The following is a 26,973-nucleotide window of genomic DNA, read 5'->3' as shown; positions in this document are numbered from 1 at the left end:
TCTGCCTGCCTGGGAGGAAGAGCCGCCACGTTTACGGAGCACAAGGAGCGCAGCCCGCTCCTCCGCTCTCTTAGAGACAGTTGGGCTCCCACAGAAACTTGTCCTTCTGCAAAAAGTAATGGGTACTAATTACGGGGGCCTTGAGGCCGTCCGTCAGATGCTGAGGGCTAGCCGTGTCCACGCAGCGTCTCCCGCACGGCGTAGCCTCGGCGTCCAGCCGTGGCTGCTGGGCCAAGACATGGCTGTTCTTTCACCTCCGGTGCCAGTAACCTGAAACGAGATTGCTGGAAATGAGAGAGAGGGAGAGTCAGCGATTTGATTACAGACCACAGGCACATGCCTGGCCTTCACGGATATATTAAGTAAGAGACATTTTAAAACAAAACCACCCTCAGTAACCTTATCGTAAGCTTGAATCCACAACCCATCTGTTAATTCCCAACGCTGCCCACATAGGCTCCGATCCGACGTCGGTGCCAGAGATTTTCGGAAAGTTTCGCCCCAAGTCGCTGCGGTGGGAAGGGGACAGTCCCGGGGCAGGGGCAGGTCTGGGAGCTCAGCCCCCCCAGCCTGCCTTCAGCACACCTTCAAACCAACCCCCAAACCTTCGCCTTTGACTGCCTCTGTAAATAACTGCAAATCCCCTTGGACACGAGCTGCCGCTGTCCTGTGACTCTCAGCCCTTCTGAACCAAGCGCTCAGGAGACCTGCTGCTGCACGAATGGCTTTAGAAAATTAAGCCTTTTGAAACATTTCGCTACTGCCTTAATCGTACGTCGTAAAGGAACCCTCCACGTAGAAATAATTCAGCAAACAAAAATCGAGAAGGCGAATTGATGATTGCATCAGCCCTAGCTTATGAAAACTGATCCCCAGAAAAATGTAATTTAACTCTCCAGCAATCTAACTTGATGCCCAAGAATGTAATAACTTCATTTGGATCCTCTTTTTAGGGGGACTCCTAAATCCTTGGCAACGTCCCTTAAGGTCATGAGTAAATCTTGATATGGAGAATTGTTTGGCAAGCACGAGAACAGTAAAAGGGCTAAATAATTGGGGATTACCTCTGACCCTGATTTGTAGCTCACCACCCACTGTAGGAATGTACCGAATATCTGAAAGAGCATGCAGGAGTCAGACAATTCATGGGCATGAAATTGTTCACATACACTTGAAGTCTGAACTTAAAATGCAGAGCAGGTTGGCCCCAAACCTCATTTTTCATTAGCAATCAGCTGCAGCAAGCTCTGATTATTTCTGTTGCCTTGGACAGAGGGTCAGTGATGGGACAGATTAAAAACTGCATGCATTTTTTTCACCCTTTGTTTGGAAAATAACGGCTTGGGTCGTCAGGGCAGAGAGAGAACGAACCATCTGATGCGGTACCCATTGCTTAGGCTGGCTACTTTCCCCTGAGCTGCAGGAAGGGACGAGCACATCACTCCCATCTTTTCTGACGTTTTTTGCTGAATTTGTCGAGTGCCTGTATGGAAGACAGTCCCTGCTTTGAGAAGTCCACAGCCTGGAGCTGTGATTTCCACTGAGCGCTCCACTGTCAGTCCGTAAGTCCTCTGCTCCGCGGCGGGCAGGGTCTGCAGCACCACAGCAGACCCTCAGGGTGGGCGAGCGGATCGTGGCCATAAACGCCAGGTCTGCAGGCTCAGACGGAAAGCACCGAGACGACCGTATTGAGTGGGACAACCCAAGCATCTGCTTTTTTGGAGCTCTGTGTCATCGATACAGCACTGCGTTGTTTATGCTGGAGATGCAGCTGGAATCTCGTAAAGAGGCTTTTGGGTTTTATAAACCTTACATTTATGCCTAGCAGACTTCTGCAAGGCTCTGACTTCCCTTAGGATCCCTCCTGGTCATGACAAGCACCTTCAGAGGCGATGAGCCTTACAAGGCCTATCTCCATCGCCCCCGTAAAATCTCTGTGTGCTCTCATGTAATACCTCCTGACCTCGGATTCCTCCCGATGCGGAGCGGACCAGGACTCTCGCAGGCGATAGCAGAGGCTCTGTGCTGGAGTTCTGCTATTACCTTATCTTGGTAAATGCGCCTTTTATCTGATGAGCTTGCCTCTACTTGTTCAGCATTCGGCAGGGAAAATGACCATAGCCCTCCAAGAGAAGAGGTTTGCTTTGGCAGGTACACACCATTATCATCGTGCTCAGCGTTTTGCAACAGCTGGCAGCCAAGAATTGCAGATGCTTTGCAGAAGCACGAAGCGTCCTCAACTCCTGTGCGACACCGGCATTTACCTACAGCCGTTTCACAGGGACTCTCGGTTACTTTGTGTCGTGTTTCCAGAGTTCCGAGGCTGCGGGTTTCATTGGGGTCTGAGCTTGTGCCTCTTTCGGTTTTGGGGCGGTTTCTCTTTATTCGGTCTGCGCAAGGAGATCGGTCAGACGCAGCAGCCTCTGCCACCCCAGCTGCGCCGGTAACAGCGTCCCAGCCCGTTCCGCACCCCGGCACGGTTTCAAGGCTGAAGCTGCGCCGATTCCCCTCCCGCCTGCCCGGGAGCTCCTGGCTCCCGCTGGGGACACCGGACCCGGCCGGCGGGGAACACACACACACGCGCACAGGACACACGGAAACACACACACACACACACGCACAGGACACACGGAGGATCTCCGTAGGAGGGGCTGCGGGGGGAGCGCTACCGCCGCCAGGCCCCCGCCGCGCTGCTCCGGCCGGGGGTGCCGAGCCCAGCCCAGCCCAGCCCAGCGCAGCCCGGCCCAGCCCGGCCCGGCCCGGGGCGGCCCCGCCTCCCCCCGGCACGTTGCGCGGCGGCGGCGGCGCTGCCGACACGTGAGGCTCATGTGACGGGGGGGGGGGGGCCGGCGCGCCCGCCCCGGCGGCCGCCAGACGTGCCGGCAGTCACAGGGTAGCGCACGTCGCTCCCGTCCACCCACTCGCCCGCATTTAACCCGGCCCGCCGCCGCCCGCCGCTCCTCAGCCCGAGCGGCGCGGACGCGGCATGAGCAGCCCGCCCTGAGCGCCGCCCGCCCGCCCCGCGCTCCGCTCCTCAGCGCTCCGCACCCCACCGCCATGGAGCGGATCCCCAGCGCGCAGCCCCCGCCCGTCTGCCTGGGCAAGCTGCCCGCCCTGGAGAGCGGCGACGTGCCGGGGTAAGCGGCGGCGGCGGCGGCCGGCGGCGGGCTCGGGGGGAGGAGGAGGAGTGGCCCCGCCGCGGCCCCCGGGGACAGGGATAATTTCGCTGCTTTCGTTTCGCCCGTGCAGGCTGGACTTCGCGCACATGTACCAAGTTTACAAGCCCAGGAGGGGGTTAAAGAGGAGCGAGGACAATAAGGTAAATTGGGGGGCTGCGCGGCAGCCCGCCCTGGGAACCAAAGTTTTCCCGGCGGAGGCTGCCCGCGGGCCGCTCCCCGTGGGGCTGGGTGGGGGGAGCGGGCGTGCGGCCGCAGGGCTCGGCCGTGCCGGGGCGGGGGATACACGCACACACACACGCACACACACACACACGCACACACACACCCCCCCCGCACACACGCGGGGAGCGGCGGCGGCGCTTCCCCCCCCGCAGCCGCGGAGCGCTGACCCGCCGCCGGCTTTGCAGGAGACCTACAAGTTGCCTCACAGGCTGATAGAGAAGAAGAGGCGCGACAGGATCAACGAGTGCATCGCCCAGCTGAAGGACCTGCTGCCGGAGCACCTCAAGCTGACGGTAGGTGGGAGCGGCGGGGCGGCCCCGGGCACCGGCGGGGCTGGACGGAGCCGGCACCTTCCAGCAAAGGCGCCCGCGGCAGCGGTTCTTCCGCAGCAGCGGTTCTTCCGCGGCCGGGTCCTTGCCTGCCGTTTCAGCGGGGATTTGGGTTGCTTTTTTTCCGGTGTCCCCCCCGTCGCCCCCCCCCCTTGCGTCCCGCACCCCGTGGGGGCCGCACGCCCGTGGCGGGCTGTTAAACGCATCCCAAACTTGCCCGGGAGCGGGGCCCGGAGCGGCCCCACGGGCTGCGGGGTTCCTGCGGGACCCGCGGCGGGACTCGGCTCCCCGCCCCCGGCCGGTTCCCCTGTGCGAAGGTCACGGTGGCAGCAGGGGCAGCAGAACCGACACATAAAATATGTCTCTGAGCCAGGCGGCTGGTCCCAAAATACCCCCGAGATTCCGTGATAGCCTTCTCCGCAGCCTGCTCTGTAACTTATTTCCCTGGACTACTGTCATTTGTAGTCCTGTACCGTTCAGGATCAAGGCTCTGCCTTTACCCCTTTTCTCCAAACTGCGTCGGTCCTTCCTCTGTTATTCGGAAAACGCTGGGAGCCCCGTCGGGCTCCTGCGAGGGTGGCCGACCCCGCGGCAGACGCCAACCTGTCCCTTTGCTTTCAGACTCTAGGTCACTTGGAGAAGGCTGTGGTTCTCGAGCTCACCTTGAAGCATGTGAAAGCACTAACCAATCTCATTGAGCAGCAGCAGCAGAAAATAATTGCTTTGCAGAATGGTTTACAAGCGGGTGAGTATTCAAATTGTATCGTGTGAGAACCTGCGTGCGCTTGATGGACTTTCTCTCGGAGTCTTTGAAACGCAGTTGTGACACTTCGTTCCTGAGAAGGGAGGAGGCAGGAGTTCTTGCCTTTAATCGCCGGCATTTTCTCTTGCTTTGCTTATGAGCTTTTGCAAAAAAAGATGCGTGTCTCAATACGGTCAACGTAGAGTGCCCTGCGGAGTTGCTTTGAAATGAAATTGTATTTTAAGTAGTTTTATTTAAACCTGAGGTTTGCTGTGAGGTTCTCTCCAAAGCCATTCGAATCTTTCCGTTTGTGTTCATGAGCTTTCGATCAAATCCAGTTTTGTTTGTTTCAGGTTTGGTTTTTTTTCCTGAAAATACATATAAACCTGCTTTTTATACACACCTTTTTAGGTCTCTTTATAAACGAGTTAGCCTGTGTTCTGCAGGCGAAGAGGGGACCTGGTGCATCGGCTTATCATGCTTTAGATGCACTTCCTCCTTCTGTTTTCACATGTGGCACTCACGTGAATCTGATAAAGTAAAATTTAGTTTTTCTGTAGAGCCTTCCACTGCTCTGACAGCCACAGGGAGTGCAATAGAGCTTTAAGCTGAAGCGAAATGGCCTGAGGTTGGCGGAGCTGCGGGCGGGCAGCCGCGCTCCAGGAGCTCTGCCTGGAGGTGGAGGTGCAGTCTGCCTTCCCCGGGGTGTTCCCCAGAGGAGGCACCAGCTCCACTCGCTCCTTTGCTCCGTGCTTCAGCGCCTGTTGGAGGTGGCATGCGCAGTAAATGCAGAACTAGAAAAAGCAGTTTAAAGTTACCGCGTGGAAGCGGACAGGCGGATGTTCAAATAGAAATGTACGCTTCTGCAGAAATCGGGGAAACGTATGCAAAATTCAGGTTGACCATCAAGCTCACCTCTCTAGCTGTGCTGTAACCCAAGTTTAATATCACCTCCAGTCTGCCTAGAAGATGGTAATGGAACTATTTAGCACGTTGTTAATTTTTAATTTCTTTCTGTTAATGTTTCCTCAGGTGACCTGTCATCAAGAAACCTTGATTCCAGCCAGGAAATGTTTCGATCCGGTTTCCAGATGTGTGCCAAGGAAATGCTGCAATACCTGGCAAAGCACGAGAACGGCAAGGACCTGAAGTCGTCCCAGCTGGTCAGCCATCTGCACCGAATGGCCTCCGAGGTGCTCCAGGGCGGAGCCGGCCGCATGGCCGGAGACATCCCTCCTAAAATGGTGGACTTGAAAGAGAAACCCGTCTCCTTGACCAAAGCAGCGGAGGGACACGGGAAAAACTGCGTGCCTGTGATCCAGAGGACATTCGCTCACTCCAGCGGGGAGCAGAGCGGCAGCGACACAGACACGGACAGCGGGTACGGGGGAGAGCTGGAGAAAAGTGACTCCAAATCCGAACAGCAGTATTTCAAAAAGGATACCGAACTCAAGTACGCTGTCCAGGAGAGAATAAGCTCTATTAAGCAAGAGACTGAGGACCCACCGGCCAAAAGGAGCAGGCTGGAGTCGCCGGAGGACGAGGGCCCTTTTGGCAGCGACATGATGGGTGCTTCCAGCAGCTTCCTGGGCCCCCACGCTCACCAGCCTCCCTTGTGCCTGCCTTTCTATTTGATCCCACCCTCCGCAACAGCCTACCTGCCCATGCTGGAGAAGTGCTGGTACCCGGCGTCCGTACCTGTCCTGTACCCCAGCCTCCCAGCCTCTGCCGCAGCACTGACGGGGTTCATGAACCCCGATAAAATCTCCCCGCCTCTGCTGATGCCCCAGAGACTCCCTTCTCCTGTACCGGCCCATTCCCCTATCGACTCCTCAGCTCTGCTTCAAGCTTTGAAGCAGATTCCTCCTTTGAACTTGGAAACCAAAGACTAAGTGCAGTGTGACTTTTTTTTTCTTTTTTTTTCTTTTTTTTTTTTTCCCCAGTTTGAGACTGTTTCACTTTTATATATTGTCTGGACTGAGGTGTGGGGATGAGGTTCACTGCGCATGGGAAGTTAAATTCCCTTTTCTCTGACTTGTAGCTTGGAGAAGGATGAAGGATGTGCCCAGGTTAGCGATTCAGAACTACTTCCAAAAGAAAAAAAAAAAGGTTTTCTGCATTACCCCTAACCTTCCTCCCTCTCTGCATCTACAGAACAACAGTTGACTCGGTCAGCTGCGACTATATTGCAAAGCTGTGAAAAAATATTCCATTAGGCAGACTTGGTTTTAGGGTCTGTGAATATAAAAATATGGTACTTTTCATAAGGGCTTTTAAGGCAACGGCCCCACTGCCGGTAGTTTGAGCTGAGGCGATGCGGTGCCCCATCAGTCCGTGGGCTGAGCGGCCGCCCCGCGCGCGGAGCGGTGGTGGCAATGCCACCGAAAGCGTAGGAGGAGCAGAGCAGCGGTCCCCGCTCGGTCGTGCACAGTCAGGTAGACTTAAGACGGGTTTCTCTCCACACCTTTGCTGATATATATATATATTTTTTAAGAAATAAAACGTAGATGCTGCTTGGAAGCTTTACATGGCGTACATCTAATAAATAAATTAACACGCGCCCCTTCCTGTAACTTGAGCTGCTAGTTTGGGCTGGGGAGGGGAGAAAATACCCCAAGGATCACTTTGCTCGGTGCACCTGACTCCAGGCCGCTGCCTCGCCGCTGCTGTAGAGTCTCGCCGGGTCCGTTGGAAATCAGAACGGTTTGGCGAGTCCCGTCGGGGGGGCCCAGCCAGTGAGCAGCCGCTTCCCGACGCGGGGCGAGTCGAGAGCTTCGTGCGGGAGGGAGCAATTCAGCCCAAGTCGACGGCGCGGTGCCCGCTGAATGTGCCCCTGTCAGTGCCTTTGAACAATTAAAAGGCTGGGATTTTCAAAGGAGTCTAATCCCCGTGGGGTTTGAGCATCTAAATTCCTTAGTCTCCTTGGCAAACCCTGGCCCACATTACTGTATTAAAGAACGAGGGTTAGGGTGTTGACACTTGTCCCATTAAATCCTAGGCCTGCGGAGGTCTTTCTCCGCAGAGGAACATCATGTCCAATTCGGCTTTTTTTTTTTTTTAAATTAAAAAAACTTTACTGCAAAATGCAGTGCTGGTGGGGTTTTTCTTACTGGTTTTGAGAACTCGTGTCCAGAAACCCTGTTGTATGGATTTTCATTTTGCCCTCCCATTGCACCAGCTGTTGAGATGCACTATGCTTGATTGCAGATTGTGTTCTAACGTTTATTTTGTTGTTGGTTTTTGGTTTTTTTTTTTTTTTGGTATACAGTTGTTGCCTTTATTTGTAAAATCCTGTTATAAATATATATATTATATAAATATATTAAAAGGTAAAACGTTTCAGATGTCTATTTGTATAACTACTTGAGCATAAAGAAGTGAGAAATATGAATGTATTGTTTCTGGGTTGTCTTTTTTTTTTTTTGAAGAGAAGAATTTTTTGTTTTTCTCTAGGGAGAGGTACAGTGTTTATATTTTGGAGCCTTCTTCAAGGTGGGATATTGTACATATTTTTATCTTGAGTAAATGTTAAGTAGTTGTTTAAAAATACTTAATAAAATAATTCTTTTCCTGTGGAAGATAAGGGTTTGCCTCCTGTGCTTGTAAATATTTGAGCAGGGTCATTTCGTGTGGTCGGATCCAGCAGTCGATGGAGCAGAGCGGCACGCAGGGAGGAGCGGGGGTCCCCTGGCAGCTCCTCGGCCATCGGTGCCCGAAGGTCCCGTTTCCCTGTCCCTGGGGGTATCTTTTCATTTTAACTCCCCTGGCACCTTCGGGGATTTTTCTCCTTCCCGATCCAGGTGAGGTGCCAGGAGAGCCTGCCTGGCTTTTCTGCTCTCCCCTTGTTCTGCGTTGTGCTCCGTCCGCCCCAAGCTCCACAGGGAGGAGGAAGAAGAGGAGGAGGAGGAGGAAGAAGAAGAAGAAGAGGAGGAGGAGGAGGAGGCAGCCCCTGGCCGTGGAGGATCCATCGTCTCCCGCAGGCTTTGCCCGTTATCCAGATGCAAAACGGAGGGGACCCCACGCCTCTCCCCGCAGGCGAAGGATGGGCGAAGCGGGGCTCTGTCCTGGGAGGGGTGGGTGGAAGGACTCGGTTTCCCATCGGCGCTGCCTGCATAGGGCACGGATGGGGCACGGGCGCTTCTGCGGGATAGCTGAAGATTTTCACAACGCAGATGAATCTCAAAACGTGGTGCGAGGTTAAACCCCTGACTGGGACGGGTGCTCTGTCCTGGGCTGCAGCATCTCCGGGACCCCGCTGGCGGAGCAGCAGGTGCCCGGGGGCCGCTGTTGGGCTGTGGTTAGCCTCAGCTTAAAGTAACGTCAGCTTAAGTAACGCTAGACAAAAATACAGGGCTGCCCGTATTACTTTATCTGGGGCCTCCATACCTCCCGATGTTTATGTTGTGTTTGTTTTAATTAGGGCTAAATATTGATCTTACTGAAGACGCCTGTAAGTAACCCCGTTTTGGGGACAGCATTTGGTGCTCAGCGCAGCAGCGTTCACAGCCTCGTTAACGGCTGGATTTCTGGCTCCTCTCCACGGCTCCCGCTCCCCTTCGGTCTCCATCTTCTGCCCCACCTTGTCGTATGGTGGGAGGACTCGCAGAAGCTCCAGATCCTCAGTCACAGAGAGAGGAAAAAAAAAAAAAAAAAAAAAGAAAATCGTAAAACAAAGTGGAAGAGAGAAGGTTTATGCAGGAAGCGGAGGCTCGTCGCGGGCTGGGGATGCTCTTGGCTGCCCTGGCCCGGCGCCAGTGGGACAGGTGGGTTTTCGGGGGCAGAGCGGGGTCCGGCACCCTCGGTCATCCCCGCCGGCAGCGCGGGGCAGGGCTGCGCCCGTGGCGGCACTGTGTGGGGGATGCCCTCCCCACGGGCCCCGAGCAGCCCCCTGCCCGGGCTCCCCGCCGCCATCCCACCGCCGCCGTCGCCCGCCTGGCAGAGCCGGGGAGGAAGGTGATGGAGGGACCGACCCCCGGCATGGCGCCAGGTCGTGGCAGCCCGTGCCGCGCCGTGCCGGCGGGGTGTGCTGAGTTCCCCGGACTTGTTTTCATGGTCTCACCCAGCTCTGACCTGCCTCAAATGTTGACACAATGTCACGTTTCCGACTGCAGTCTTTCATGTGCAGCCGGAGGCTAAATACGGCTGCTGGTTCCTGGAAAAAGACGTGCCTGGCACCCTTTCAGCAGAAACCCGATCCCCATGCAGGCTTGGCACAACAGCTGAATAACATGGCAATAACTCTTTCAGCAGCATTTCAACCCATAAATAGGGCTTCCCGAGCGACTCCTTGAAGTGAGGCGAGGAGGATACAACGGTTTTTTAGAAAAAGCAAAAAAAAAATAAAATAAAAATAAAGCCAGCACGAGTGAAAAGTGAGTGTGAGGAGGCAGCCCGGTTCGGAGCAGATCCTCTGATGGTGGAGATGCTGAGCATGGTTTGGGTAATACGAGCGCAGGATTGCCTCAAAAGGAAAGAAATGCTCTTGAATTTTTTAATGTCTCGGGCCCGTTTTATACCAGCCCTGCGGAGGTAGGATAAGAGCCTTCCTGAGAGCGAGGGCCCTTCCTAACCCTGGTGAGGACACAGAGACACATAATTTTAGCTTTTCACCACCTGTTTGGAAAGCTCCTATAACCGAGTGCTATGGGACTGGATGGTTTTTACAGGCATGTACCCCGGGAGCTGCTTATTTGCATTATGTATGGACCAGGGCCTAAAATAATCTGCAGTGACGCACATTTTTTGCTGTGATTTTTTTTTTTTTTTTCTTTTCCAGGACTCCATTTTTCTGAACGTGCCGTGACTTTTGAGGACCACGCATGGTTAACCAGCCCCAGGGCTCCCGAGTCCCTGAATCAGCACGTCCGCCTGCAGACGCCGAGCCGAGGGGGAGCGCTCCCCCCGGCCGTGACACGGCCATGGCGGGGAGAAGTGCCCTTCTGCTCTGCCCTGGCTTTCATCTGCAAAGCGTGTAGCTGCAAGTGCCGCGTGTTTACAAATGCAGGCATTGCAAGATCCCTTGAACTGTGTCCTAGTACAAAAGAGGCTTTGAAACAAGAAACACGTTGTCATGGCATGTTCCAGGCCAGCAGCACCAGACTGAACCAGATAATTGCTGTTTCTGCTTTAGCTGCTTCATCGTGGAAAAAGCAGCAGGTCTTGAGCAAGTCTTTCTTCCCTTTAGACATTTGGTGTGATGCTCGGGATGGAAGGAGAGGGCTGGGAATGCCCGGGCAGACGGGGGCAGAGGCGGGATGAGCCCAGCCAGCGCTGCGTACCGCTGCCGAGCTCCGCAGGGCTGGAGGCAAAATTACTCTGCCTGGCTCCAGTCACGTAACCACGGCCAGCGGAGCCGGTGACGCTGACCCTCGCTGTGCGACACGGGGTATTCACGTTTCGTAACCCTGACATGCTGCCAGAGCCAGGAGACGCGGCTCTCGCAGCACCCCCCAGCTCCGCGCTCCCGACCTTTCCCATCGCCCTTCTCCAGGCACTTCATGGCACTCGAGAAATATCCAAATACCTCTCAGTGGCAGCCGGCCAGGTAAAAACCGCTAATTGGCCCCTACACTGAATACGTCCGTTACCACCCCTGGGCTCGATGGCCAGGCAGGCAGTACCTTCGCACCGTTAGAAATGGTGGGTGCGATGGAGGGCGGCGGGGAGTGCCCACACTTCCAGGGCACCGCGCTCCTGTGTTGGGATTTTGAGAAATAGAGGGTAATATTTCTACCTGGCATTTTGAAACAATTTCTTACACATCTCTCCCAGGTGTGTTTTTGCTCCGGGCATGTCACTCCGTGGAGTCAGTTATTGCCATTACAGCCGGCGCCTTTGGAAACAGCAAAACAGTAAAGCTGTGGCTGGGAAGGGCTTCTCACTGCGTACGCCTCGTTAAAAACTGCAAAACTGGGCAAGGCTGAGTAACGCCACAGAGCTGAGGGAAAACAGAGGAGTTCGGGGCTGGATTGCAAGAAGCAACGCCAAGGAATGCCCCAAAATAACAAGGTGGATCCGCCATCTCCTCTCGTACACGCTGCTGCCCTCAGGAAAACGGGACCTGGACAAGGTCTGTCCCGGGCTGGTTGCTCCCGCTCTCCTTGTACCCGACGCTCCACATCCACGCGGAGCCGCAATCCTGCCCGGCATGGCCGGGTTAAGGCAGGTCTGGTTAAGGCAGGTCTGGTTAAGGCAGGTCTGTGACTGCCGCAGGACGCTGGACCCTTGGCCGGCTCAGCGCTGCCCCGCGCCCGTGCGTGTCCGTCTGCCTCTGCAGCGGGCTGCGGCTGGGGAACCCCATTCTGTGGGGGTGCAAATAATGCCCGGGGAAGAGCCAGGTCAGATGTCTGCAGCCTTGGGCTTGTCCCCACAGGTCCATTTTACCTACTCTCCCGACCGCTGCTTTTTATCCTGTTACCCAGGACGGGACACCACTTTGTTTTGCGAACAAGAGCTCAGGGCAAAAAATGGTGGCAGCAGTCTGTCGTCACCAGAGCTGTCACACAAGAAGGAATAACGAGTTTTCTCTCCGCAATAGAGCTCTATCTTCCCTTCAGCCCGTGGCGCGGCTGGAAGTATTGCAACGGTCCCTTCTCCCGTGTAGCCTCTCCCAGTAGCCTCGCTGCGTGCCTCCTTTTAGTGGCAGCTGGGAAAAAGGCAAAGATATATTCTGCTTTGAAAGCACTGATGAATATGCAAACAGTTAGACCTGAAATATTACTTATCCTTGTCACAGGGTATGCACGGAGTTCATATTTGCACTTTTGCCTGAGGACGTATGCAACACGAATGTGGAGCTGAGCAGCTTATGGAAGATTTAACTCATTTCTATTCTTGACGGCGAATTATTAATAAGGTTATGCCCGTGTTCAGGGCCTTTCCCCGCGCTCCCCTCCTGCTGCACGGGGGGTTTGGAAACCTGCTGGCAGAGTTTTACTTCAGCTATCGATTGATGCGCAGCGGGGGTAATATTTCATCCCGAATGGAAGCAGTCGCTGATGATTATCACATGGTATTAGCACGTGTCGTTGTGAAATCGGTGTGAATTGAGACGAAATGTGACCTATGGGCACAGGCAACCGCATTCTGATGTATTCTGGCTGCGTTGCGCTGCACGGGTAACGCCGGGGCTTGACGAGCCGTGGCTGTTGCTGGTACCGTGCTGATTAAAAGCCCCAGCTCGCTCCTGCTCCCATTGAAATCAGTGGGAGGTCCGTCACTGCCTGCAGTGAGCGCTGGGCCGGATCCAGATTTCACTTCATAGTATGCTTTATTCCCTAGGATTAAAGAGGCGCGGGGAGTGGGATTCCTCTCCCTCGTTGATCTCTGCCGCTTCCATGTTTGCCTTGGAGCTGGTCGGGACACGAGGTGCCCGACCTGGTTTCGGTGACTACCCAGGGAGGAGACGAGCGGTGTTTTCTCCACGGCGGCTGCAACAGCCGTACGAGCAGCAACCGCAGCAGTGCCGACGTATCACGCTCCCGAAGGTCAGCCAAGGCTGGGGTGGCTGCTCTGGGGGCAGGGGGGGCAGGTTAAATGTGAGGTGCTGGGCAGCCCCAGAGCGTACCTGGGCAACCCCCATGAATGAGCGCACCTGGGGGGGGGGGGGGCAAGGCAGGCGGGGAGGCTCCGCTTGCCGTCGGTGGGATGGGGTTCCCGTGAGTGTTGCCCGTGCAGTGAAAGCGTCCGACCCCACCGGCACGCCAGAGCCCCATTTCGCAAATTAAAAAGCCCGAGCGTGCCACGGGAGCCGTTGAGGAGGCCCTGACTCTGCGCACGCTGGTCAGGTGTCGGCTGGGGAGGGGTTTTCTCTGGTTCTTGATTTCCAACAAGCGTTTGACCTCAAAGCCGTACCGGCTGAATTCCCCTTGCGATGCGGGAGGGCTCCCCAGGGCACCGCGGCGGCTGCAAGCGCGGACCCCAGCGGGACCCTGCCCGGCCCCAGCCCCACCACGCGCCCGGCTCACCGGCCGAGCCTTTGGGTGGAGGACGGTCGACTCAGGGCCCCTTCGCAGGAAAGCTGCAGAGGGAGGGGGTGGTGGTGACCCCTCCAGTGCTGCCGGGGAACTGAAGCAATCTGTTTATCATGGAAAAACTGCTCTTTGCAGCAATTCAAATGGAAACTTCCCAGAATGACTGTTGCAGAGCTTTCCCCTTGAATCACCTCGCCTCCGAAGCGCCGCTTTCTAAGACGATGCCCTCGGGAAAGCCGTCACTGGCCTCCGCTGCGGCGCGGTGGGTCTGTCCCTGCAGCACAGCTGGTCTCCGTCTCTTCTCGGGCCCGTTTCTCTCAGAGCAGCTCTGCTCGCTTTGGCTGGATGGCAGTGTCTGATGAGCAAAAGCAGGTCCAGGGGTGCAGGAGCCCCAGGAGCCCCAGGCTGGGGCTCAGCTCAAGGGGCTGAGCCCAGCTTTTGGTCTGCAGAACCAGCCGGGGCTTGCCCCAGGAGGGACAGGTGAGTGACCACCAGCACGGAGGTGTCCCACGAGCCGCACCGCTTGGTGTTGGAGGACAAAAGGCCAGAGGATGTGGTCAGCCCTGCTACCCTCTGAGGGCACTTGCCCCAGCTCGGGGACTACCCTGGGAGGGAGGCTCTGACGGCAGCATCCACTGCCATCTCACGAAAACCATTTGCCTGTTTTTCCTGCCCGCTGGCTGCCCGTCACCCTTCCCATGGTTTAAGTGAGTGTCCAAAGGTCACAGAGAATTCAGCCTCTGCCCGGCGGCTCACGTAGCTGAATGAATAAGGAGTGAGTGTGTGATGCCTGACTCAATCCACTCCCGTGTGCAAACCTGCCGGGTGCTTTGCATCCCGTGCTGACACAGCTGCTGCAAAACCTGTGCCAGCAGAGAGCATGGAGCGTGCACATCACCCGCCATGCCGTGCCTGCAGCCCGTGTGCCTTGCACAAGGCCCCTCGTGCGGCATACAGCCCCAGGAATGCTCCCCGGGCAGCGGGGGTGGCCCACCCCTGGCAGCGGGCAGGGCAGCGGGCAGGGCAGCGGGCACACCGCCTCTGCCGCAAGGCGTTTCCGGGCCAGTGTAACCACAACTGCGTGTAAAGCTCTGAGTCGTCAGCCTTGCAGATTGGGAAAAGATACGGAGGAGCTGGGTGTTGCAATGGGTGGGCAGCCATGGAGCCGGGCAGGGGGCAGGGAGGGAGGGCAGGTTACGGCGCCCCGGTGATCCCCGCTGCCGCCCGGAGCAAAGCTGCCGGGGATTTGTCTGCATTTATTGCTGTCATCCCTGCGATGCTTGTCCCCATAGTAACAGAGCAGCCCGGCACTGCAGCGCTCGGTGACATCCCTGGTCCCCGAGGACCTGCAAAGCCCGTGCCATACCCCAACGCCTCGGTGGGGCACAAGCCCGGGGATGACACTCCTGCACGTCAGAGCATGTCAAGTTTTCATTGTGTCTCTGCAGCCCCAGAAAAGCAAACAAGAGCTGCCGGCCGAGGGGACGGCGCAGCCGGGCAGGTGCGGGGCTGGGTGGGAGCTTGCGTGGGGCGAGGGATGGCTGGTGACCCAGGCTTGTCCCCAGGGCTGGTGGCAGACGCTCGTCCCCAGTGCCCGCAGCAAGCGGCTGCACGCTGGGGCTCGCAGGGCCCACTGGTGCGAACGCCGTGCCGGTGGCCAGCGAGGCACCTGCTCCGGCAAAACCAGGCGCTAGCACTTATGTGATGACACGGACCCTGGCTGCTGCGTGCTGGTGAGGCATTAACCACAGAGGGGTTTTCCAGCTGCAGCCGGGCTCTGGCAAACACCTGGGCACTTGAGGTCAGGAGGTATTTGCAACACGAGCTTTTTGAACCCAGGAGTGAGGCAAAGGTGGTTTTTGTTTTTTTTTTTTAGCAGACCGGCAAGACCGAGATCTCCGCGCAGATCCTGGAGCCGCTCGGAAGATGAGTCAAAGGATTCCTGAAGCGATCACAGCTGCGAGGTGCAGCAGCACCAACACATCCACCGGCAGCAGCACCGCCAGGCTCCCTTGGCCAGATGCTTGCGCTTTACATTTAGTAAGACACATTAGGCAATTTCCCCTTAAAAATGTTTATGGGAATATACAAATATTCACTTATTCAGAACTTGCCTGGCCCTTCGCGTGCAGCGTGGTGGCGAAAGTAACTTGAATTGGTATAAATCTATCAAGAAAGCTTGAGATGGGGCATGACGCATGGCGAGGAGATGGATGTCCTGGAGCCCTGGTGGGGACTGAGTCCTCCAGGCGCCGGGATGGAGACCTCGCTCAGTGGGATGCAGCACCCTGCTGAGCAGGACAGGGCCACCACGGGACCTGCGCCACGTCCCTCAGCACCCAGCTGCAGGCAGCGTGGGCAGAGTTTTCCCTCCTGTGATTTCCCGATGGCCACAGGAAGAGCATGCACAGACCCGATCTGGATTAAATCAAAGGAATTTTTTTTTCATTTGCTGTCTTACGCACTGACCACCAAACCACATCCTTCGAGCCTGAGCCCAGTGCAGTGAAACAAAAACTAGGCCAGGACTTTTTGCTCATTTATTTTTTCCCCTTTCCCTCAGCGCATCAGTTGGGTGCAAAGCTGGCACACACCTCTCCTCCAGCCCCTCCGCTCCCCACGGAGCTGGGTGCAGCCCCGCAGGATGGCCCCCTCCCGGTGCAGCCCGGTGTTCCCCCCACCCCGATTACCCTGAGCGAACCACTTGCAGCTCCACGTGAAACCTGGGAACTATCCAGATTATGTCCACTGAGCACAGCGTCAGTGGGGAGCAAATACAGAGGACCAGTAAGTAATGACGTCCTGGCAGATCGTGTTGTCGGGACCTAATAAGGCACAAGGTGGGGATTGTACTTAGCTCTCACCCGATTGCATCAAGCAGCCGAGTGTTTTACAATCTGACTGTGAGCTCAGAGCAAACTGGAGGGGACCCGTCGGCAAAGAGCCCCCGGTTGCTGGCGGGGGCGGCGGCCGCAGCGTGACACCGGGCAGCATCCCCAGAGCTGGGCTTGCATCAGTCGCGATCTGCCTGCATAGGGAAGTTCTCACGTTTACAGAACAGAGAGCAGCTTTATTGTTTTATTTTGCAAACCAAAACCAGCCGGGAGTTTCTGAAGTGTCTGCCATCCCCGCAGAGAGCTGTTTAGTCATGCCTGGTGTGTATGCATGTGAGACAGTGTAGGGGAGGGAGTCTCTAGGACTTTGCAAAGATTAAAGATTTATGCTGACCCTTGAATCTGATCCAAAGCTACTAATCTGCCCTGATCCTATCGTCTGCTCAGGGTGGATCTATTTCACTTTCCTTTATGGTGCTCCTGACTCACTCCACTCCCACTCCAGGCCAGCCCAGTGGGAATGGGAAGCACTACCACATATTTGTTTGGGTTTGCATTTAAAGCTCTGGACCTGCAGTGGGTGCAGCTCATAAAGGAAACCAGTGTGGATAAGATATGGGTGAGCTGAATGCTTGGAAACCACTCCCAAACACAAGCTGAAGTGGTTTGAAATCAAGGTGGAGTGATGTACAGAAGGCACAATACTTCGCAGCTACGCCCAACGTGTGAGAAAGGCATTCACATCCAAGGTGGTAAGGTAGGCAGGGCATCCAGCCTGCTTCCAGGGAGCCAGCCCGTGGCCTTGTGGGGTCTGTAGTGCCAGTGTGACCTCCCCAGCACAGAGCTGGGTATCGCCCCCTCCATCTGCCCACCCACCGCTCCGACTCTGCACTTTGCAGCCCTGCGAGATCCCCGTGGGGCTGTGGGAAGCCGTGCCGGGGGCACCGGGGTACTGCTGGTGCACCGGCACCGCTCCGCCTGGGAAATGGCTTGCTTGCACTCCATCACCCCGTACTGAAGCGCCTCTGATGGCTGCTGGGGATTTAGCACGAAAAACAAAGTGCAGAGGAAAATACAGACCTGATTGTGTGGAGGGCAGAATAAATCTCCTCTGCCCTTGCAAAAACTGGTGTGGCAGAAAGAGAAATAGCTTTCCCTTCTCCCCCCCAGCCCTCCTCTGCCTCAGCCGCACGAGTCACGCTCGGTCAGGAGGAAGGCTGGGGATGCCAGAGCAGCTCGGCCCACGTGCCAGCCGGGCTGGGGATGGAGAACACCCACCCGGGCACCGCCGGCGGTACCGGAGCTGCGGGCAGACAAGCAAACAGTATCAGTCATACGGACCTGGCCCGAGGCTGAACTGACCAGGAGACGAAGAGTGTGGTGTATCCTATTTCAGATCCCCCGGGACATCCTGTTCTCCCGATAACTGATGATATGTAAATATAGCAAATGCAAAGCGAGGCACTTTCCTACCATGCCTTGCTCAGGCTACATATAGAAAGGGGCTGAAACCTAGCAGCGCAGTTGGAAACACCCATCTGCAACTGTGAAATAGGCATCATGCTTTATTTTTAGTTTAAAATGAAGTTCCTGTTTGTAAGGCCAGAAGGGTTACAGGAAAAAAAATGATGAAGCGGGATCATTTACTGCTATTTTTCTTTTCACGTGTCCTTCCTTCCTTCCTCCCTCCTGAGAAATAGGATGTAGCACATCGCTATTCCAGGCTGCGATATTCGCTCACAGGAACGCAGGTTTCTGCTCCCTCCGAAGGGGCCCATCACGCTTCGTGTAACAAAAGACACCAGTCTCCAACCACGCCAATTACCCTGGATTTCTAGTTGCTACATGAAGGCGCTTATCTCATGTAAATGAAACGCCGTCTTCACAGTGACTCGCACTTCCTTTCTCTTTCATCAGAGTTTTGGGCTGCCCCTGCCAGGCGGGGGTGAAGGGCAGGTCAGGCAGTGGGCTGGGGATCCCGTCCCCTTCCAGCAGCCGACCCCCCCTCCTCCCCGGGGCAGCTGATCAGACCCACCAGTGGCGGGGTGGACCGAAAGATTTGGTCAGCTCAACCAAACGAGTCTTTTTAACTAGCAAAGCCGAGCACTAATTAGTCTGGCGTCTAATTGTTGACCCAGCACCCAGGTCGTGTGTTTCTCCTTCGGGTGGGGGATCACCCGACGCAGTGGAAGGAGAGCTGCGGGGATGCGTTCGGGCGGGCGCCCACGCGTTTTCCTGCTTCCCGTGCCCCAGAAGGGAAAGGCATTTGCGAGCTGACAGGAGGGCGACTGCGAGCTGCTGATGGGAATTCCCAGCTGAGGGGCTTCAGGAGCGGTGGGAGCTTTGGCGTATGGATTAGGTGGCTTATATATCCTATAGCGTGAAGGAAACAGGCGGTTTTGCTAATTCCCTTGCACTTTAGTTTAATAAAGTAGGATTTGTCTGGTGGGAAAGTGTAACAGTGGGATTTAAGCTCTGTGAGTCTCATGACGGGTGCTCGCCCAGCGGGGTGGGAAGAAGGGATGCATCGTTTGCATTCTGTCTCTCCCATGTTCTTGTGTTTTTAAATGTGAGTGCCCACAGCTTCGGATGAGCTTTATTTGGGATTACGTTTATTAAAAAAATCTGTATGCAGATACTCACGCTGAATTCTGTAGCCCAGTTTTTCAGAATCCAGAGTGCCCTGTGTCTAGGGAGAACCAAAAGCGCTTGGTTTGTTAGTGCCTTATGCCACGACTCACATAAACAAAAAGGATCGAGAGGGGGATGGACAGTACACAGAGGGAGAAGGGGCAAATCCGTATCTGGTACAGCCTCTGTAGGGACACGAGATCCTTCTGCTTCTGGTTTTAATGAGAAAGGCCCCAATGGAAATTTTAAATCTGGATCTGCATCAAATCCTCAAAGTTCAGGGAGTTTAGAACAGGGAGTTCAGTCCAGTCCATCACACATCAGAGCTATCTGCAAAATTCACATCCTAACTTTATTTTTTTTTTTCCAGCAACACATTCTGCCAAAGATGCGTGCTTGGATGTGAGGTATTTTTCTTCTTTTTCATCCCTTTTCCTAATTTAATTCCCAGATCTAAATCAAATTTTTCCATCTCAGACCTCCAAGCTGGGATGCGTTGTTTGCAGTTATGAAGCTGTTTCGGCTTTGCCATGCCCCGTACCGCACGTTGAGATGCCGGAGGTGCCTGCCTGCCTGCAACAGCGATGACTGAGGGGAGGCCCGAAGGGTAGGCACTGCGTTGGTTTATTGCCAAATGGAGTCAGAGCTTTCTGATGTGACACTGAGCAAATCATTACACCGCTCCTGCACTTCGTTTCCTCATTATTAAAAGAGGATAAAACCCAACCAATTATTGGGATATGCACAAATATGCCATTGATGAGGGCCCTGAGCAACCGGGCAGATTTTCTGAGGAGCCTTGAAGCAGCAAGGCACAGAAGCCACATGCTGGGCTCTCCCTTATTTTTATTCTTTTTTGTTTTCTTGGTTGTAGAATAAGAGCTAATCAAAGTGATGCTCTCCAGCAGGCTTTTGTGTATGGCATTACAGCAAAATCCTAAATTCCCTTTCCTGCTCATGCATACAAAGCAGGAAGAACCAGGATGGCTGCAGACTATTTCTATTTTCAGATGATTTAGCCAAGGAGAAAATAACTGGATGGCTGGAAGAAGGAGCATTCGCTAGGAAATAACCTTGGAGCGCAGCTCTCGGACACGATGGCGTGTGAGGTGCTCAGCTTCCTGAGACAACCATGCTCCGCAAAATGCCAATGGGGAACGTAACTTCCAGAGGAGACGACAAAGGACAATACAGACAACCGGAGCACGCAGAATCCCATGCAAGAGAGACTGCAGAGCAGGCTGGGTGCTCCCTTCTGCTCCTCTGCTCCTGATCAAGAAACCGTTTCAGCATCGACATACGTAAAGTTCCTCCTGTTCAGTTTAGGACCCCTACTAGGTGCTGGGGCAACAAGTCAAGTATTTGGCTGGTGTAAGCCAGTGCAGCTCAGCTGACTTGGTTCACGTGAGGATGTTTGCGTAGGTGTGTTGCTTCTTCCCCCACTGAAGGCAAAGACGTCGCCTGGGACTTGCCCCTCACACCTGGAGCAAGCCGGACGCTCCCTCACCGCAAGGCAGGAGTGGGGGCAGCTTCTCCACGCTGATGCTGTAGGACCACAGCGGGGAGCGATACCTGAGCAAAATCTCACACCTCCTCGCGCATCGCTTCATGCTATCTGGTCTGCAGCGTGCAAGGGAAACTGCAGCTCCCAGCGCCTGGGATCTGTGCCTGACTGCTGCCTGCCACCTTCGGGCACATCGCCTCTCCCGTCTCTGCCTCAGCTTCCCCGACTGCATGACGCTTTATGAAGGACTTTGAATTTCACCGATTAAAAAGCATTAAATGAGACCGGCTTGTCCTGCGGGCTTGATGTAGATTATACAGCCACTGTGGCTGGGAATAAACATCCCTCTGTTCCCCTCATTTCAAAGCGACACCCCCTTCCCAGGATTATCTCTCCCCTTGTCCATGACAACACCGGGGAAACCAAAGGCGTTCGCAGGGTGGAGGCGGGGGCTGGCATGTGGACATCGCCTCGCTGTTTGTGTCCGTTCAGCTCTCATTAACAGCTTACTGCAGATCAAATCCCTTGCTTCGGGTTTATTATGAGCAATAAAAAAGAAGATTTGCTGGACCCCGCGGCACCCATGTGCCCAGGGAGCGCCAGGGTGTGGGTGCCGGCTCTGCCAGGCCGGGGGGGCCATGCTGCGCAGGGAGCCCATTGCTGGGTGAGGTGAGGATGCAGGTGAGGGTGAGGATGAAGGCTAAGGCATTTCTGAAGGCTTTGGGCGAGGAGCACAGTTTTGGTGAGGTTGCATCCCCCTCTGCTGGAAAATCCGAGCAAAGGCAGAAGAGCACCCGCCGGCCAAGGAGAAAACTGGGGTGAGAAAAAAAAGTAAATAAATGTGCAAAGAAGGGAAGTGAGCCCCGGGGGCCGCGGGGGACACTGCGGGCAGCCGGCCTAATCTGAAGCTGCGGGTTTGTCCGCTGCAGGCCGCGATGAGAGGGCTCTTGCTGGGGACGATCAGAAATTTTCTGCAGAAATTGGGATGCTTGTGCCGGGCGTAGCCTGCTCCCCACCGCGGGAACAGGCGAGTGGGGCTGGGGCAGCGATGCCGGCGGCTGGCACACGAGAGGGGAGCTGGGCACTGGGTGTCCCCAAAGGATCGTCCCGCTCGGGGGGTCTGGGACCCGCGCTGGGTGATACCGCGGGTCAGGCAGGTCCTGACTACGTGGCAGGCTCTGGCAGCAGCCAGAAGATCGGTAAGCAGAATTGCACAGACAAGGTCGGTGCTTTGCTGCTGGATTCGGAGCTGCTTCGTAGCCCGGGTGGTGCTGAGGGGCCACGGCTGATGGGTACTGAGGTGCAGAACACCTTGGTGGGACTTTAATACGCAAGGAAACCTGAACCATAGGCTCCTAGATTTGTCAGGAAGGGTGCTGCGGAGCTGTCTACGGTTTCTTGCCAAGCAGCTGGTAGGGAGCCCTATCAGCCTGGAGAAAATGTCCATCCCGGTGGGTCAGCTCTTGTCCTGCGTGCCGGGAAGGCAGCCGCCGGCAGCTGTGGGGCACAGAGCAGCGTGTCAGTGGCGGAGGCAGCCGGCGCTCCAGGGAAACAGGCGGCAGCAAGAGACATGGCGAGCAGTGGCAGGGAGTGGGGAGGGAGGGGGGGTGTCATTTCTAGGCATGGCTGTATGGAGGCGTTTGGCACAAGGGCAGCTCCCCTGGGCCTGGCACCCTCTCCCACCGGGCTGCGAGGGCGGGCAGCTCCCCTACCCCGAGCACCGATGCTGGAGCTCAGGTTTTTTTTCCTCTCCGCCAGCCCAGGGCTGGACGCAGGGCTCGTGGTAGCCCCAAGCAGGGCCGGCGACTGTGGTGGCGGCGGGGGCTCACCACCGTGGCCCCACGTGCATGGTGCCTGGGTGGACGGCTCATGGCTCGGCCTGGCCAAGGACCTTTAAAAACCTCCTGCTACGGGCTTCCCCTTGGTGCTGGCTTCCTCTAAATCTGGTAGCACACGTGGCTGCCCAGAGCTGGAGGCTGAGGGCTCTATGCCCTTCTTTCAGAGGCTCGCTTGGAGACTGTTTGTGCTTAGACTTAGCGCTGGAAGAATGGTTTTGTTTCTTTTTTGGATTTTAAATCAAAATCACAGAAAGGGTGAAATGCTGTGACTGAGCTGGCGAAGGCCCTGACTGTGCAATAAATCTGCAAGCATGGGCCTAGCTTTTGCGCAGGGGTCTGTGCAAGTGCCAAGGTCTCTGCTAATAAATCTGACTGGAGGACCTGGAGGAAACTTTTTTTAACTTGCTGCTAACAGCAGGCTCTTTTTTAACCATCATTTTTTCCCCTCTCCCTTCTGCTGATTCATGCTCCTGCTGCTTCGCCGTGGGGAGACGCCAGCATTCCTGAAGGTCATCACTTGCATGCAGCAGCTCACACCGCAAAGTGTTTGCCAGCATCTACCAAATCAAAATGCTAAAACGGCTCTGATAATTTATATTTTCACTGTCAGTGACGGAAAATCTTACAGCTTGCCAGCCTTGTAGCTGCCACGTTTCCAGTCTGCTAGACTACTGGAAGGTAAAGGAGGTGCATGAAAGGTAATGCCTGCCGGCAAACCCGACACCAGGTCATCTCAGTGCCACCACAGCCCGAGCATTTTCACCCGGGCTCACCTATAGGCAGTCCTCTCAGGGATTCGGAAAAACCTAGTGTCCAAGCACGCACGCCTCTGACATACCAGTCTGTCTCAGACAAACAGGCGAGACGCTGGGAAATGAGATGCTTCAGCTCACGCAGGAGTCACGGCTGCCTGCAGCCCCAGGGTCCCTGGGAAGTGGGGCTGTGCTTCCCCACCGGCACCTCCTTGCCCTCCTGCCTCTCTCCTGCTCAGAGCCGTGAAGGCTTGATGCTGTCCTGGGCTGCAGAAAAGAGGGAGGACTGAAAGGCATGCAAGCAGCATGCAAACATTGCTAAGAAAGTAAGAGTTATGGTTTAGTTTTCAAGGCGTGTCTGCCTCTTAATGGCAAAGGAATATTTCTGGTTTAGCTCAAGCAATAATAGCACAATAGACATGCTTCTTTTTCAGGAAAGCTGTGGGGAAGACACAGTGAAATCCTTCCTTCCCTTCTTCAGGTTCTTTAATGTCCATCTCTTTAGAAGCGACCACTGATCTTATCCTTTCCTTTAAGCATTTGTAACATAAGGGTGACACATATCTCATATACGCTGCCGTACGCCTCTGTTTCTGTTGCTAATATTTTAAGCGGGACTTGGAAATGCAGAGCTGGAAACAGACCCCACGGGCCGGTGCTACGCCGCAGGGCTCCGGGCCAGGGCCACGCTGTGAGCACAAGTCCTCCTCGGCTTCCCCAGCTCAGAGAGCTTCTGCCTCCCTCGACAAGGGGGGATGCCTGACCTGGGAGGCACCCGCACTTTCTAAGGCATTTTACAAATGACCTGCTCAATCCTTCTTGAAAGAAAAATGAGTGTGAAAGCGAACTGAGGGCACCAACAGGCCATGTGTATTTGCCTCCTTAAAGTACAAACCATGAACAAGCAGAAATGCAAAATCCCAGAGCAAGACTGACACTATTATTTTGCCGTGGTTCCTTGCTCAGCAGCAGGGGAAAGTGCTGCACAGCAGGCTTCTGTAACTCATCAAACCAATTAGTTTCTTTGTCTGCATCAGCTAGTGGGAGTAGTCTTTAGCTGAAGACAAATTAAAGAAACGTCCAGTAAGATATTCTATTTTGAGAGGAGCTGTCCTATTTTCTCATACTGACAGACTCAGAAATCTGTGCACAATTTAGCTCATTATTAGAACTAATTGGTGCCAGGCATTCCATCCTCTTTGATACGGCTAACCATGGGTATGAAATTTTCTGAGTTAATGAACCATAAAATGGATTAAGAACTTTCAAAGTGCAGTTCATATCACAGCTTAATTGGAAGGAGTGTATTAGTTGGCTTTTTATGGATACAAAGGAAAGCCATGTTTTGGGGTGGAAAAGCACATGCACAGACGCCTTCCCTGCCACTGGGGAGCTGGGAAATTTCTAATTTTGGTGCCGCAGAGTGGTGCGGTTTGACAGCAGGCACCTTCCCGAACGCTCCACAGCTCACCGTGCAGCCTGTGCAGCCGAGAAGGACAGAAACAGCTTTTTCCTCTGCGTGCAGTACTTAGCGTTCCTCCCGCGTAATGCCCTGCGGAGAGAAGCCAATTAGTGCAGCCCTCCCAGCAAGGTCGGGGGAGCTGCCAGGCGGATAAAGGGCCGGTCAGGGCAGCGTGGAACCTTCTGATGTGGCCAGCATCGCTGATGCCAGACAATGGTGCGCTAGCGTGCAGCCCCAGTTGTTTTACACCAATCTCATTCCAGTTGCTTTTTTGCACTTGTTTGAAACTGGTCTGTAAGAGTAGATTTGTCCCCCTCCTTTTCTTACCTGTCGGCTCAGAAAAATAATGCCGTGTGATATAGAAAATTTCCTTCTGGCAGTGACGGAAAAGGAGAACCCTTTGCAGGTGACCCAGACGTGGCATCGGGTCGCAGGATCCCAATGACATCACTCAGTGCGATGACTTGGAACCCTGAGGTAACCAGGTGAAACAGAATATCCCCGTACACCCCCCACCCCGTACTCGTCAGCGCTGATCTGGCACCATGTAACACTGATTAAATACTCCCTACTACCTTTCGTGATGTCGGTATTTTCCTGAGCAGGCATGGAAAAACCTGAAGCTCTTGTCCTTAGGAGCAGTAACGGAGTATTTTTTCTTTCATTATCCAAACATTATGAGCTTTTATATTTCACCTGAGGATACAGAAATATACCATTTCATGGTATTACAGAACTTTGGTAATTTAGGCAGTTTGTAATTACACAAATGCCAAACAAACTGCGTACCCATTCATAAGATATTTGGAAGGATGTATTGTATCACTGGGTGAATCCAGTGGTTCTCCTCGTGTTTTGCAGCCTCCAACCTCCAGAGAACTTCCAGGAAATGTCTAGACACAGAAAGTGATGATCTGGTCCTGCTTTTGTGTGCTCTCTGCCTCTGCCCTGGCCATCTGGAGACTGGTCCTCCTCAGATGCCAGAAATACCCCGCAAGCCGGGGCATCAGTAATTGCTTTGCTGTAAGTGCTCTGTGCTGACGCACTACTGAGTGCAAAGATCCCCAGGGTGCTTATGCAGACAGCTGACGGTGGAAACGGGGAGCAGAGTCGAAGTCTAAAGGCCGGAGAAACCCTGCGTGGAACAGTCAGCAGAATTATGTACCCAGATCAGTGGTCAGTGCTGCCTTCCTGATCAGAGCAAAAGGCATTTTGGAGAGTCCCATAATTTGAGGTGAATGCCAAGAACATACTATTAACTTAGCATAATGAGTTTTATCATTCCGTTGAGTTTAGACACACTGACACAGCTTTTGTTATGCTACACGTTACAGCAGGATTTTATTGGGAGAAATATTCACGGTGTTCAAACACAGACATATGAGAACCCGAAATACTCTGCGGCTTCACCAGGCTTGGGAGAACAGACACAGCATCCCCGTTTGCTGGCTCTGGCAGCAGCTGATAGTAAATCACAAGTCTGTTGCCTGAAAACACGCCACAAATGAGAAGAGACTTCCTCTGTGCAGAATTTGCAGTCCATGTAGAAAGTGTCTGCGATATCTTTGCAATACAGGGAGAGGGGGCATCATGTTGTTGTTTTCAGCTATAAAAGTGCTCTCGCACTATTTTGTTCCAGTGGGTGAATTAGCAAATTGGATTTGCTCCCAGGAGTAAAATATTCATTTATCATTTCATGGAAAACATGACTGCTGTGTAAGATGTGCTGTTGCCTGTTCCACATCTGTTTGCAGTGAGCTATGACGTGTACCTCAGGAAGCTTTTATCTCTGAAGTAATGATGGACATACAGAAGCAACCGACCACGCAGACCGGCTCTTAGCCGACTCTTGTAATCCCAGTGCCTCGGCGTAGCTTCCACCTTCCGTGAAACCTTGAACATACACAAGTGCAAACCAGAGTCAGAAAGGGACTTCTGGAGATATTATTCTCCTGTGCAGCTGTGAAACAAATAATTAATAAAGATATTGTGGGCTGCCAGGTCCTTGGACAAAGAATGAAATACAAACAACAACCCGTTATTTTGCCTCCCGCAGCAAGCTGACGAGTGCCCTGCACTGCAGTGCCAGCTCAGGGTGCCCGCTGTCTTTTCAGATGACACCTTTGTTGATAACGATGATTAGCGATGACTGCACTGGGATACACCAATGTGTTTCTTGCATGTTTTATCTGTCCTCTTATGTATGTCCATGCTAAAATCCCTGCTTGCGATGTGCATTACGGCTGCATTTACCTCATTCGTGCTGGCAATGCAGAGTGCAAACCAGAGGAGAGCCTGAGAAGGCACACGGAGGCAAGCCTCGCAGGAACCACATCTCCGCAACAGACTGGTTCTACCTCCAAATACGGTTGGTCTCAGCTATGAAATATATTCTTCTGGCGTGTTTGGGGCGAACTGTGATCTTGAGGCACTAGAGGGGAGACCGGAGCCGTGCTGCTGCAGGGGAGGCTCAGGAGGGCTGTGCGCCTGGCGCTTGGCTGCCCGAAA

The 26,973-nt window shown here is 54.5% G+C and overlaps 1 protein-coding gene and 1 long non-coding RNA gene across 2 annotated transcripts; both read left to right on the top strand.

Moving 5' to 3' along the window:
* Positions 1 to 2,870: 2,870 nt before the first annotated feature.
* BHLHE40 (basic helix-loop-helix family member e40) lies at positions 2,871 to 6,998 on the top strand. The gene is made up of 5 exons (XM_054838752.1): positions 2,871 to 3,137; positions 3,250 to 3,319; positions 3,587 to 3,694; positions 4,352 to 4,475; positions 5,505 to 6,998. Exons 1-5 carry the CDS (start codon positions 3,058 to 3,060, stop codon positions 6,362 to 6,364), a joined length of 1,242 nt encoding a protein of 413 aa, XP_054694727.1. The 5' UTR covers positions 2,871 to 3,057; the 3' UTR covers positions 6,365 to 6,998.
* Positions 6,999 to 9,004: 2,006 nt separating this feature from the next.
* Positions 9,005 to 20,757, top strand: LOC129211578 (uncharacterized). Its single transcript, XR_008578876.1, has 8 exons — positions 9,005 to 9,235; positions 10,249 to 11,016; positions 11,244 to 11,541; positions 12,208 to 12,958; positions 13,580 to 13,924; positions 15,321 to 16,231; positions 19,280 to 19,316; positions 19,387 to 20,757. It is a non-coding gene; the product is annotated as an uncharacterized LOC129211578 (long non-coding RNA).
* The last annotated feature ends 6,216 nt before the right edge of the window (positions 20,758 to 26,973 follow it).

The sequence above is a fragment of the Grus americana genome, chromosome 11 (genome assembly GCF_028858705.1).
Source record: "Grus americana isolate bGruAme1 chromosome 11, bGruAme1.mat, whole genome shotgun sequence".
Lineage (NCBI taxonomy): Eukaryota > Metazoa > Chordata > Aves > Gruiformes > Gruidae > Grus > Grus americana.
The sequence above is the reverse complement of the archived record's forward strand: the minus strand, read 5'-3'. Positions and strand labels throughout refer to the sequence as shown.